Source organism: Myxocyprinus asiaticus, chromosome 1 (genome assembly GCF_019703515.2).
Source record: "Myxocyprinus asiaticus isolate MX2 ecotype Aquarium Trade chromosome 1, UBuf_Myxa_2, whole genome shotgun sequence".
Taxonomy (NCBI): domain Eukaryota; kingdom Metazoa; phylum Chordata; class Actinopteri; order Cypriniformes; family Catostomidae; genus Myxocyprinus; species Myxocyprinus asiaticus.
In genome coordinates this window covers 16,830,195-16,844,816 of record NC_059344.1, presented here as the reverse complement: position 1 = coordinate 16,844,816, position 14,622 = coordinate 16,830,195, and the positions used below count along the sequence as shown (strand labels likewise).

At 38.8% G+C, this 14,622-nt stretch overlaps 1 protein-coding gene and 1 non-coding gene across 3 annotated transcripts in view; both read left to right on the top strand.

Moving 5' to 3' along the window:
- Positions 1-4,853: 4,853 nt before the first annotated feature.
- On the top strand, positions 4,854-4,927 carry trnar-ucu (transfer RNA arginine (anticodon UCU)). The gene has a single exon. It is a non-coding gene; the product is annotated as a tRNA-Arg (tRNA).
- A 3,642-nt stretch (positions 4,928-8,569) lies between these two features.
- The window catches only part of LOC127450687 (kin of IRRE-like protein 1), a 42,494-nt gene continuing 36,441 nt past the window's right edge, over positions 8,570-14,622 (top strand). For both annotated transcript variants that reach the window (XM_051715092.1, XM_051715006.1), the window contains exon 1: positions 8,570-8,818. In XM_051715092.1, coding sequence (XP_051571052.1) covers positions 8,770-8,818 — 49 coding nt within the window. In that variant the 5' untranslated portion in view covers positions 8,570-8,769. The remainder of the gene's footprint in view (positions 8,819-14,622) is intronic.

Here is a 14,622-nt window from a genome sequence, read left to right as displayed (position 1 = left end):
ATGCACACAGACTGAAGTAGTTTAAGTCTTTGGTTCTTTTAATTGTGATGATTTTGGCTCACATTTAACAAAAACCCACCAATTCACTATCTCAAAAAATTAGAATATGGTGACATGCCAATCAGCTAATCAACTCAAAACATCTGCAAAGGTTTCCTGATCCTTCAAAATGGTCTCTCAGTTTGGTTCACTAGGCTACACAATCATGGGGAAGACTGCTGATCTGACAGGTCAATATTTGACACCCTTCACAAGGAGGGTAAGCCACAAACATTCATTGCCAAAGAAGCTGGCTGTTCACAGAGTGCTGTATCCAAGCATGTTAACAGAAAGTTGAGTGGAAGGAAAAAGTGTGGAAGAAAAAGATGCACAACCAACCGAGAGAACCGCAGCCTTATGAGGATTGTCAAGCAAAATCGATTCAACAATTTGGGTGAACTTCACAAGGAATGGACTGAGGCTGGGGTCAAGGCATCAAGAGCCACCACACACAGACGTGTCAAGGAATTTGGCTACAGTTGTCGTATTCCTCTTGTTAAGCCACTCCTGAACCGCAGACAACGTCAGAGGCGTCTTACCTGGGCTAAGGAGAAGAAGAACTGGACTGCTGCCCAGTGGTCCAAAGTCCTCTTTTCAGATGAGAGCAAGTTTTGTATTTCATTTGGAAACCAAGGTCCTAGAGTCTGGAGGAAGGGTGGAGAAGCTCATAGCCCAAGTTGCTTGAAGTCCAGTGTTAAGTTTCCACAGTCTGTGATGATCTGGGGTGCAATGTCATCTGCTGGTGTTGGTCCATTGTGTTTTTTGAAAACCAAAGTCACTGCACCCGTTTACCAAGGAATTTTGGAGCACTTCATGCTTCCTTCTGCTGAACAGCTTTTTAAAGATGCTGATTTCATTTTCCAGCAGGATTTGACACCTGCCCACACTGCCAAAAGCACCAAAAGTTGGTTAAATGACCATGGTGTTGGTGTGCTTGACTGGCCAGCAAACTCACCAGACCTGAACCCCATAGAGAATCTATGGGGTATTGTCAAGAGGAAAATGAGAAACAAGAGACCAAAAAATGCAGATGAGCTGAAGGCCACTGTCAAAGAAACCTGGGCTTCCATACCACCTCGGCAGTGCCACAAACTGATCACCTCCATGCCACGCCAAATTGAGGCAGTAATTAAAGCAAAAGGAGCCCCTACCAAGTATTGAGTACATATACAGTAAATGAACATACTTTCCAGAAGGCCAACAATTCACTAAAAATGTTTTTTTTATTGGTCTTATGATGTATTCTAATTTTTTGAGATAGTGAATTGGTGGGTTTTTGTTAAATGTGAGCCAAAATCATCACAATTAAAAGAACCAAAGACTTAAACTACTTCAGTCTGTGTGCATTGAATTTATTTAATACACGAGTTTCACAATTTGAGTTGAATTACTGAAATAAATGAACTTTTGCATGACATTCTAATTTATTGAGATGCACCTGTATACATTTCACATGGGTGCCTGCAGGATTTATTCTGAGGGTAGGCACAGAAATCTGCCTAATTGTACTTTATATGTATGGGTATCCGGGGGCATGCTTCCCTGGGAATTATTATTATTTTTTATTTATTTTTGCAAAAACAACAAATCATTAAATTCTAGTGACTTTGAGAGAAGTATTTTTTGTATTTTCTGGAGTAAATGTAGCGTTCATGTAACTATTGGCTAAAGCATTTCTTACAGTAACCGTTCAGAACAAATGCATTCTCGTGCTAAAAAAAACTAAACGCACCACAACAAACAGAGCAGAACGCAGGTGTCTCAAGACACGTTTTTATCAGTTGAACAGGGCTGGGGAGTAGCGGAATACATGTAACGGGATTACGTATTTAAAATACAAAATATAAATAACTGTATTCCACTACAGTTACAATTTAAATAATTGGTAATTAGAATACAGTTACATTCTAAAAGTATTTTGATTACTGAAGAGATTACTTTGCATTTTATTGTCATTTGTTTCATTTAATATTTAGTCCTTTCAGATGGAAAACATTTATACATATAAATGATGCGATCAAAGTGCATTTGAACAGCGGTGAAACTTTCTCATGATGTGTTACATTCATACAAGCAGACAGAGAAGTAAGTTTGAAGTAAGTTTGGAGCAGAAGAAATAGAAATAAACTCACGAGCGGATGCAAAAACAACAGCCCCTTGTTCACATGTCACAGCACTAGCTGAAGTTTCTCAAAGTTACCTCTCAAAAAGACAGACTTTTGTTTCAGTTGATTGTTAGTACATTTCCACTGTATCCAGCACTGTTTGTTCTCTGTGTTCGTAAATATTCCGATACTGTTTTACTGTGTGAAAAACCATTCCAAATGATTCAGTGAGAGAGCTCTGAACGAATAATACTGAATCACGAATCGATTCAGACCGTTTCGTAAGCCTGTTTGGCCAATTCACTGAAAAGAACCGACTCAAAAGAATTATTCATTTGCAAACTGGGCAACATTAGTTCTTGTAAACAGCCAACAGAAATACGGGACACATTTCATGATTGATGAAATATTCTGAGTAAATGTTTCTCAGGTCAGTAGTAGCGCTTAAGTTACACACAGTGTGTAAGGCCGTACAGCTGCAGGTGCCACTGCAATTAGAGTTTGATACCCTTTTGACCTCATGAGGCTTCAGAGCGGGAATGAGAGAGCATAGTTTTTGACTGTGTTATTGTTCTAAGTAAACGTCCAGACATAGACAAAGGGACATTGTAAATAACAGGATATGTCTGTCTCGAGACACCTGTCCTCGTATCTCGCTGAGACAGGTAAATTTATGAGGCGTTTGCATAAATGTACGAGTGGGGCTGTAGTCTATCTTTCCACTCAAACTGCAAATTTCACATTTCTATAGGTCATAACATCCTGACCTGACACTTAGTGTTATTACATCATTGCGCAGAACTTTCTGTATCTAAAAAGCAAGTGCTTTCTGGCACAGTCTCAAGAGGGTATAAAGACCTTAATAAATATTTGGGTGAGACTAACACCTCTGCTCTCTGGCACTTCACATCTGATCTCCAACTTTGAGGCCTCATCTCGACTCATTCTGTACTTTAACTTTTTTCTGTTTACTTAGTTCATTAGACAAAGACAGGAATTTGTGTAGTTAAGTTTATTCCAGGACTTAGTCCTTGGATATATCCTTAGGATATATCTACTTAAAATGTATAATCAAACATTTATTTTCTGGATTATCGCATTTATTCAATATTCATTATTTCATTTTTATTCATGTTTTACTCATGATCTCACAGCATCAATTTAGAGGTTCCGGACCGAGATAAAGTTGAAAACGGATCAACTTTGATTCTTCTCCTGCAAGTCTCAAAGATTAGGAAGGTGAGTTTTTCATCTTCCATTCTTTTTAAATTCTCTTGGTAAAGTGTTGTGAGATACATCCCTTGCCACCGGTTCTCTCAATTTCGGGTGCAGACGAAGAGAGAACAAAGGCGAAGAGCAATAATCTCCTAATCTGAGGACTGATTCGGCGTGATCGGTCCCTTAAATGTGACGCAGTGGGGTGAGAAAGTATGGAATCTTTGAGATCCTGTGCAACAGATAAATGTTACGGGAGTAGCAGCTTTGTATGGTGCACACCACTTTTGAATGATCGATTAGTTCGCAATAGTTTTATATTGCGTGGTTGATAAATTGGGAAACCTGACTGATAGGTTTCATCAGGATGTATCTCCATTTATGAGACACCACCACAACCAAGTACCAGAGAACCTTGCAGTGGGAATTTGTGTAAATGCAGAATTAATTTCTGATCCAGAAAAGCAGATGAGATAAATTGTTATAGTTGTTGAATTGTACAACTGAATTCATAAAATCTGTGATTTAAGAACACAGTGAATGTAATAATATTACTGTATCAGAGAACATATCTAGTGAACGAAGTACATTCTTTTGTTGGAATTGTCACAACACGGAAAATGGCTTTCTTAATGGAAAGAGGGAAACCTTTTGAGTCTTTGACAGCACAAATTGCTGAGTTATTTTTAGAAGGTAGAATGAAAGTGAAACAGAAAATGTTTAAAGATGGTTTTCAGGAATAGTGGGGTCCGTGAAGGCAAAGTGAATGGATTTTGAAAGAGATTATGGATGTTAAGAAACAGCAGAATTACTCCGCCGTACTTTGTGGTATGTTGATAGAACAGTCTAAGGGAGTTCTGACAGATCGCAGTGGTAGAGTTTTAAGACTTGAAGTCACTAAAGTTGCAAAAGAAGCCACTGCTGATATGTGGGAATTGCTAGATCTGGTTACCGATGACCCAAAATTGGCTCCGGGTAAAACTCCAACGGCTGAAGATATTTTACATTGGCAAATGTATGCATTAAATTAAAACTTGCTGTTACAAAATCTGGCTGACAAATTAACCAAATCTCCGCTGGTGGAGGTAAACAAATTGCTGCCGTTTCAGGCACAAAATTAAGCCAAATTCCTGAAAGTGATGAGGATGGTGAATATACTTGTAAGTAATCATTTTGGATACAAATTTGGGTCTGATCAGGTTTGGGCATGGACGTTTTAAATCAAACTGAAGCTGACATTTTATTTACCACAAGGCCAACTTTCTGAACTTCCATTTGCCACACCCAGTTTAGTTGGTTTGGGATTTGAGGAAGTCCGACATGTTGGCTCTGAGTGATCTGTTGGTGACTCTGTGTTTATTGCGCTAGAGCTCCCCCTGCTGGTCATCTGTGGAGAACCAAAATGTCGGCAGTGTGGTCCTGATGCTGCTGGATGCTAATGAATCTTTATGCTGTGTCGCTCTAAAGCGGGTCTGATGAATTTGGATTTGTTCGGTCTCTGTGGCGCAATGGAATAGCGCGCTGGACTTCTAATCCAGAGGCTCCGGGTTCGAGTCCCGGCAGAGATGCAGTGTAGCTCGCGAAAAGGGCATGATAATCGCTTTTATTGTGCTTTTTTTGCCCTCAAGAAAGAAGCTTGGGGCAACATGGTATCCAATGCGGTGCTTATCGTGCAAAAGCATGCAGAATAATGTAAGATACGAAAACCCTGAAAAGTCGAGATGGAAACTGATTGTGGACGTTGTAGTAAGCTTTGCAGCGCTTTTTTACGGACTGATGCAGATTTATAAAACTTACTCAATTCAATCGGATGGAAATTTGCTATGAAATTAAAATGTGTAAATCTTAAAAACAGGCTAAATACTTTCTGAGTGAATATAAACTAATAAGGTGGTAGCTACTGTAGTTGCAATAAAATTATTTCTCTGTGTTGAAAATATCCGTTGTTTTATGTCCCAGATAATAGCCAAGCAACTTCTGCAGAACCCCCGTTTTCAACAACAATTTGAGCTCTTCTATATATATGCACCCAAAAATAATGTTTAATCCTATTGTTAAACTCTATTAATTTCAGTTTCATGCAAATTTTCATCAATTTCAATTGTGAAAACTTCAACAAAATTTACTATAAAGCTTAAAATATCCAAGGATACTTTAATTGTAATTATTTTAATTCAATTTGATGAAAATTTGTTATGAAATTAAAATGCATAAATCTAATATATATATATATATATATATATATACATACAGTATATTGAGTGTACAGTACAAGACATTTTCTGTTCACATATTTGCACTAAACAAACAAAACCAAAAAATACTAAAAATAATAACAAAATTCCATCAAATCTGATTGTGTAATGTTTAACTAAATTAAATATTTATTTTTAATAAAGATTACTCAATTAAATTTGATGAGATTTTGTTATGAAATTGAAATGTGTACATCTTAATATTCTTTTTTTTTTTTTTTTAGTGTAGAAATAATAGTGCAGGCAAGCTACCACAATAATATTATCTATCATTATTTAAATGCCATGTTAAAGTGACAACATATATAAAAGAAAAATCAATTCAGAAAAATATATTCAGTTTTACTGTGTTGAGTTGGGATGAAAATTGTAAATAAATAAATAAACAAATAAATAAATAACATACTGGCCTGTTTTGAAAGAAAAGTATTTTGATGCATTGCCGTCCAGGGGAGTAGCTACATACAGGTGCATCTCAATAAATTAGAATGTCGTGCAAAAGTTCATTTATTTCAGTAATTCAACTCAAATTGTGAAACTCGTGTATTAAATAAATTCAACGCACACAGACTGAAGTAGTTTAAGTCTTTGGTTCTTTTAATTGTGATGATTTTGCTCACATTTAACAAAAACCCACCAATTCACTATCTCAAAAAATTAAAATACATCATAAGACCAATAAAAAAAACATTTTTAGTGAATTGTTGGCCTTCTGGAAAGTATGTTCATTTACTGTATATGTACTCAGTACTTGGTAGGGGCTCCTTTTGCTTTAATTACTGCCTCAATTCGGCGTGGCATGGAGGTGATCAGTTTGTGGCACTGCCGAGGTGGTATGGAAGCCCAGGTTTCTTTGACAGTGGCCTTCAGCTCATCTGCATTTTTTGGTCTCTTGTTTCTCATTTTCCTCTTGACAATACCCCATAGATTCTCTATGGGGTTCAGGTCTGGTGAGTTTGCTGGCCAGTCAAGCACACCAACACCATGGTCATTTAACCAACTTTTGGTGCTTTTGGCAGTGTGGGCAGGTGCCAAATCCTGCTGGAAAATGAAATCAGCATCTTTAAAAAGCTGGTCAGCAGAAGGAAGCATGAAGTGCTCCAAAATTTCTTGGTAAACGGGTGCAGTGACTTTGGTTTTCAAAAAACACAATGGACCAACACCAGCAGATGACATTGCACCCCAAATCATCACAGACTGTGGAAACTTAACACTGGACTTCAAGCAACTTGGGCTATGAGCTTCTGCACCCTTCCTCCAGACTCTAGGACCTTGGTTTCCAAATGAAATACAAAACTTGCTCTCATCTGAAAAGAGGACTTTGGACCACTGGGCAGCAGTCCAGTTCTTCTTCTCCTTAGCCCAGGTAAGATGCCTCTGATGTTGTCTGTGGTTCAGGAGTGGCTTAACAAGAGGAATACGACAACTGTAGCCAAATTCCTTGACACGTCTGTGTGTGGTTGATGCCTTGACCCCAGCCTCAGTCCATTCCTTGTGAAGTTCACCCAAATTGTTGAATCGATTTTGCTTGACAATCCTCATAAGGCTGCGGTTCTCTCGGTTGGTTGTGCATCTTTTTCTTCCACACTTTTTCCTTCCACTCAACTTTCTGTTAACATGCTTGGATACAGCACTCTGTGAACAGCCAGCTTCTTTGGCAATGAATGTTTGTGGCTTACCCTCCATGTGAAGGGTGTCAGTGATTGTCTTCTGGACAACTGTCAGATCAGCAGTCTTCCCCATGATTGTGTAGCCTAGTGAACCAAACTGAGAGACCATTTTGAAGGCTCAGGAAACCTTTGCAGGTGTTTTGAGTTGATTAGCTGATTGGCATGTCACCATATTCTAATTTTTTGAGATAGTGAATTGGTGGGTTTTTGTTAAATGTGAGCCAAAATCAACACAATTAAAAGAACCAAAGACTTAAACTACTTCAGTCTGTGTGCATTGAATTTATTTAATACACGAGTTTCACAATTTGAGTTGAATTACTGAAATAAATGAACTTTTCCACGACATTCTAATTTATTGAGATGCACCTGTATATCAGAAAGAAATATCCTAAAATCACTTCAAGAAATATTCTGGGTTCAATACAAGTTCAGCACAATCAGCAGCATTTGTGTCATAATGTTGATTACCACAAAAAAAAAAAAAAAAAAAAAAAAAATACGAATAATATATATATATATATATATATATATATATATATATATATATATATATATATATATATCTCATAATAATAATAATTTCGATTTACCCATCCTTTTCTTTTCAGAAAGCATAAATCTGGATTACAGTGAGGCACTTACAATGGAAGTGAATGGGGGTCAATTTTTGAACATTAAAATACTCACTTTTAAAGTGTAGCCACATTCACCTCCATTGTAAGTGCCTCACTGTAACCCAGATTTATCAATATTATGCCACAAATGCTGTCGATTGAGCTTAACTTGTACTGAACCCGGAATATTCCTTTAAGGAGAGAAGACTAATATACTGTAGTCAGTAATTTACACTGTGGACGCATTCCGAAGTCGTTCAGATTCTGTCCACCAGCTGGCGCAGAACATCAAGATATGTGTCAGTCTCAGTCCGAAGTGGGGTTTTACATTTGACTACATGCTTTACAATGTCCTTGGATTGCTTGCCATATTGCAATTGCATCCCTTAACAAGACTGAATTAATATCTGTAAAATGGGAGACCAATCCGAGAAACGCGCACAAATGTAAGGCTCGAAGGTTTGTTTTTTTCGCACACCCGGGGTCTGTTCTGTGTGTCGCTGTGTGTGGAGTTCCAGAGAGGGAGGGAAATTGAAGTGGGGTGGGTAAAAAGAAACAGAAAGGGAGGGGAACAGCTGCTCACGAGAGAGAGAGAGAGAGAGAGAGAGAGAGAGAGAGAGAGAGAGAGAGAGAGAGAGAGAGAGAGAGAGAGAGAGATGCACAAGGAATGTGGCACTAATAAGAAAGCTGAGCAAGTGAGGAGGGCAAAAGAGGGGAAGACTGAAAAAACGAATAGAAATGCGATAAAAAAAAAGTAGAGGAGGAGAAAAGGGGCGACACACAACTAACACGTTAATGGAAGGATTATAATCCACTGTTGGAGGGATTTTTGACGCTCCCCATGCGGAGATTTGAGCTCGGCTGAACCATGCAGGGACTGCTGCTGCTTCTGAGTTTGGCGTTGAGTTTTTACAGAGGTAAGAAGAGAACGTCATGCTTAAACTCGAGTTTAAACTTAAGTGTGTGTGCGCTCATCTGGCTCATCTGGATAAATATTTGTGAGTGCATGAGAGAGAGAGAGAGAGAGAGAGAGAGAGAGAGTGCATGCTTGTCCGGTCATAAAGATGCCAAGTGACCTTTGCGTTCCAAGCGCAGTTAACGGTGCCGCGCGCCACTGTCGCTCGAGCCCATTATCACGAGATGACTAAAAACTCTGCCAGTGCGGAAGAGTGAAGAGCGTGAAACGTCCCCTCATCATGTGAATACAAAGTGGGCTAGAGGTTTGAGGGAGACAAAAAGGACACGCGCACGCACTACACACACACGCAGCCTTTTCTTTGACAGCCTCCCGCATAAACAAAACTGACCGCATATGTAAATTCCCTTGCAAATGTTGCAGGTCTAAGGCAATCAATGCGTTTGCATTGTGCAAATCCAGGTGCCCCTGTATTAATGTGTCAAGCGAGTTGCTAGGCGACAGCACACAGCATCTTTTCCCGTGATCGCGCCTATGCGGACACCCTCCCTATTGTCTTCCGACACACACTGTGCGCGTGTGTGTGTGTGTCAGAGAGAAAGCAGGTACCACTCCATCATACTGTAGGTAAGGGGCGTGTTTTTGTCCCAGTAAGGTATAACAGATGATGTAACCCATTCTCATAAGGTGGTACATCGTTATGCGTTGTGATTTATATTCCAGAATCCAAAAACAAACATGCATGTTCATTGAGAAATACCTTTTCAGGTGACAACCAGTCTTGTATGTGCAAAAGCTTCAAAGCTAGCTTAAATGTCAGCATGCGACAAGCTCTACGCAGAATTGTTTCCCAGCCATTATTACACTGCATGTGAACAATATTAAACCTTCTATATGACGAATATTCAGTAATCTGAATACACAATGACTCACTAAATGAATAATGAAGAAATAAAATGAATTATTAAAAAAATAAGTACCACCTCTCAGCATACTGTTAATGTACAACAGGCATTACATGTAACAATGTTTGACTAATGTTCTACCTATAGGACACATTAAGTTTTGGATGCATTGGTTTTGTTTGAAACCCAATTGTACATTAATGTAAATGCATTTCATTTGTAATGATCTATTGTTATTACTGTATGTCTTAAAGGGATTGTTCAACCCCCCGCCCCCCCCCCCTTTTAATCACCAAAAAAAGTAATCCACACGACTCCAGAGGTTAAATCCATGTCTTCAGAAGTGATATGATAAGTGTTTGAGAAACAGATATATTTTTAGGTCCTTTTTTTTTTACTATAAATTCTCTTCCCTGCCCAGTGGGTGGTGTTATGCACAAAGAATGTTAATGGGCAAAAACAAAAGAAGAATGTGAAAGTGAAAGTGAAGATTTATAGTAAAAAATGACTTAAATATTGATCTGTTTCTCTCCCACACCTATATCTCTTATGAAGACATGAATATAACCACTGGAGTCGTATGTTTTACTTTTATGATGCCTTTATGTGCTTTTTGGAGCTTCTGGCCACCATGCACTTGCATTGTAGGACCAACAGACCTGAGATATTCTTCTAAAAATCTTTGTTTGTGTTCTGCAGAAGAAAGAAAGTCATACACATCTGGGATGGCATGAGGGTGTGTTTGATGAGATAATTTTCATTTTTGGGTGAACTATCCCTTTAAGTTGGAACTTATTAAGGTATCAGTGTTGAAATCAAATAATAATAATAGAAAAGGTCAAACACATTTTATTATTGAGCAGCATAAGTTGGCTTATACAGTAAGTTGCCCCTTCAAATTCTTCCTCATATCCTTCTTCCAGTTCTGGAAAATATGTATTATTTAATTTTTGCTTTGTGTAATCACATCTATAATTTTACAGGGAAAAAAACATTTGTAATCTGAGTTTAAGCACTACATCCACTCCATCCTAGCAGCCAGGAGCCTTTCAGAAGCAATAACTTTAATAAAACCTGAGACAGTTCCATGAATCACTGCACTACTGACTGTTACACTGGTGTACAGTAATGTTCTTTAATCATTTATCCTTACCCTCAAAAACTAAACGTTTAATTATAAAACACTCTAGTATTTAATTTAAAATCATACATTGTTGTGAGGCACTGTTTGATATGATGTTTATGCAGGGCATTCTTGCTATGCAGGTTTAATACTTTCATCCCCCTTTTTGTTGTTAAAGAATCCATACAGCAGACAGCATGACACCAATGGGGTGATCATGTGTATTTGTGCAGTGTCAGCATGATCTCCCATTGTATCTCCATTTATTACCAGTAAGACATTGTAAGAAAAGTGAATAAACAGCATTACAGTGCACAATAAAAGAGTTTTAACAATACTGTACTCAAGGATGTAAGGGTTGGGGGCAGGAGGCAAAGTGTAAGGATCAGTAATAGAAAAAACTATAGTGACATTTAGTGATTGCTGTAGCATTAGCAGAAAAAAATATATATATATACAGTATATATTAGATATTATATGTACAGTTGTAGAATGACTGTGCAGAAGTGGATAATCAATTGCAGGAGAGGACAGTTCTGTTCTTGGAGATCTACTGTCCTCTAATCAAACACACATGAATCAGCTAATTAGGGTCTTTGGGTTAATTTGTAAATTACAGGCAGGTATGTTAGAGCATGGTTTGAACTAAACTTTGCAGGAAGGTAGACCTCCATGTGCAGTATTGAGCACACCTGCTCTATTTGTAATGACACTGTTGCTCACAAACTGTCCCATGTGCCACAGATATAGGGATAGTTCACCCAAAAATAAAAATTCTCTTATCATTTACTCACCCTCATGCCATCATGTGTGAATTTCTTTCTTATGCAGAACACAAACAAAGATAATTAAAATAATATTTCAGCTCTGTAGGTCCATACAATGCAAGTGAATGGTGATCAGAACTTTGAAGCACCAAAAAGCACATAAAGGCAGCATAAAAGAAATCCATAAAACTCCAGTGGTTAAATCCATGTCTTCAGAAGCGATATGATAGGCGTGGGTGAGAAACAGATACATTTTTAAGTCCTTTTCTACTATAAATCTCCACTTTCACTTTTACTTCCACATTCTTCTTCTTTTGTTTTAATGGTGATTTGCATTCTTTGTGTATATCACCACCTACATGTCAGGGCTGATCAAATGTGGAGATTTATTGTAAAAAAGGACTTAAAATTTCTGTGTTTCTAACCCACATCTATTATATTGCTTCTGAAGATATTAATTTAACCACTGGAGTCTTATGGATTACTTTTATGCTGCCTTTATGTGCATTTTTCATCTTCTAAAAATCTTTGTTTGTGTGCAGCAGAAGAAAGAAAGTCATACACATACGGGATGGCATGAGGAAGAGTAAAGATGAGAGAATTTTCATTTTTGGATGAACTATAGTTTAAAGGAATAATTCACCCAACAATGAAAATTCTGTCATTAAATATGCAGCACACCATTGTTTCAAACCTGTATGTTGTAATATTTCTTTCTATGATTTTTTTTTTATTGTCTTCATGCAGCTCTTTCCCATATAATGACAGTTCATAAGAACCATGGTCAAGCCAAAAACACCACAAAGAAACCAGAAAAGTAGCATATGACTTGTGCTCTATATTCCGAGTCTTATGAAATCTGGGTTGTTATACCTTCTGAAAAAGCAAGCTGGTTGGCTGGTCTTTGGTTTTTAGCTGGCATCCCAGCCTGACCAGCTACAATGTGGCTAAAACCCCTGTAAAACCAGCCAACAGACCAGGCTGTGCGACCAGCTAAAACTAACTAACTAGCTTTAGGTCGTGAAAAAGAACCACAGCAGCTCTCGGATCTCATTCTCCATTTTGCAACTGGCTCATCACCTTTGGTGTTTTGGCATCAATGATGTTAACACCTGGTGCAAGGCATCGAGACAACATTTTTGAATCTGAACTTGATCACGAATGAGACATTAGAGCTTTGGCGGAGGGGAAGATTATCAGAAAAAAAAAAACTATTTCATTTCGGTTTGTTCCTCACACAAAGCTACTGTATGGCTTCTGAAGACTTGCAATATAGTGGACGAGTCGTATGGACTACTTTTGTGGTGCTTTTATGGTGTTTTTTTTTTTTCATATTTGGTTGAACTATTTCTTTAAGATAAGATGTCTGAATCCCACTCGGCATGGGCCTTTTTGGTTTGTTGGCTCTATCTGTGTAGTATTGTTAGTTATGTACTTCTAATGAACTATTGAGTACCTGTATGATGTTGAAGGACTGCATCAACAAAGATTTGAGGTTCTTTTTTTGCTGGGGGTGCGGATGAGGGAACGAAAGGGGGGAGTGGTTCAGGCCAGAGGGAGAGAAAGGCATTATTACTCATGCCTGACTGCTCTCATACAAGAGGCTGCTCGTACCCTCTCTTTTTCTCCCTCTCTCTTTCTCTTTCTTCCAATGAATATGAGGGGGAAAAGTTCAAAGGCCTGGCTTAAGCAAGAATCTTTGAACCCCCTCCCCTCTTGTAGAGGCTCCCACATCCCCTCTCATTGAAATTATTTTTGAACATGCCTCGTGTCCCTTCAGATGAACAGTCTTCCGTTCATTGCCATTGTGTTTTGTCAGCATTCGCCTTAACTTTCTGTCTTGTTTAAATCTTTCTTTGCCCTTGCATTGTTCATCTCTCTCTTTCCAGAAATGGTTTTGTCGAGTAGCCCCTTGTTCTGGCCCTCGCTCTGCTTCTCATTCTTTTGTCGTTCCTCACTCCCTCAGTCCTCTCATTTTTCCCTTCTCCCTCTTTCCATCCCCCAGTTCATTTTCCCCCTTCACTCTCTCTAATAAGTTCCAGATGTGTTTCTTACATTCCTGTAGTCAGAGGAGAGGGGGAGGGGTCATGGAATGGGAGAGGGAAACAGAGACAGAGGAATAAAAGAAAGAGAGAGAGAGAGAGAGAGAGAGAGAGAGAGAGAAAGAGAGACCAAAAGAGCATGAGAGAGATGGAGAAGCACATGAATTAAAAGAGAGCACATGATGAAGAGGCACTCTGTACTGTAGAAGCTGATGAGATTCTTCAACGTTGTGTGTTTATCTGTGTGTGTGTGTGTGTGTGTGTGTTGGGGTTCAGACACCCCTCCCACCACTTCCCCTCCCCCACTGCAATGGAATGTGGCTGATGATGATGGTGATGTCATTTCTCGTTCTCTGAAGTTTTCAAATCAGGGAGGGCTGATCAGCCAATCAGCCGCCCTGCAATAAAAACAATTCACAGTTGGGCAGACAGCAAGGCGTTCTGCAATAACAGCATTATAACCAGTCACAGTGAGGTTGACTGGCAAAATGTAAAATTGAAAATGCTTGCTGTTCAGGTGCTAATACAATACAAAGTTGCATTTTCAATTTTAAATTTATTTTTTTTAAACACCACATTCTTGTCAACTTTCTTAAAGAGGCCCTATTATGCTTTTTGGGATTTTACCTTTCCTTTAGTTTGTAATATAGCTGTTTGTGCATGTAAAAGGTCTGCAAAGTCCACGCCAAAGGGAATTACTCTCTCCCACAGAAAACACTGCTCCTGAACTGCCTGAAATGCCTGGTTTGCAGCCATCACTTCCGTGACATAGCTACGTCACTATGTAACACATTTGCATAATGCCTCAGCAATGCACTGCTCAGGAAGCCTTGGGAGCTGAAACTCGGTTATGGTAAGGGGGCGTTACATTTCCGACACACGCTCTAAGCGGTTGACCAACCACAACAGGCTGGGTCAGCTGACCAATCAGAGCAGACTGGGCTTTTCGGAAAGGGGGCTTTAAAGAT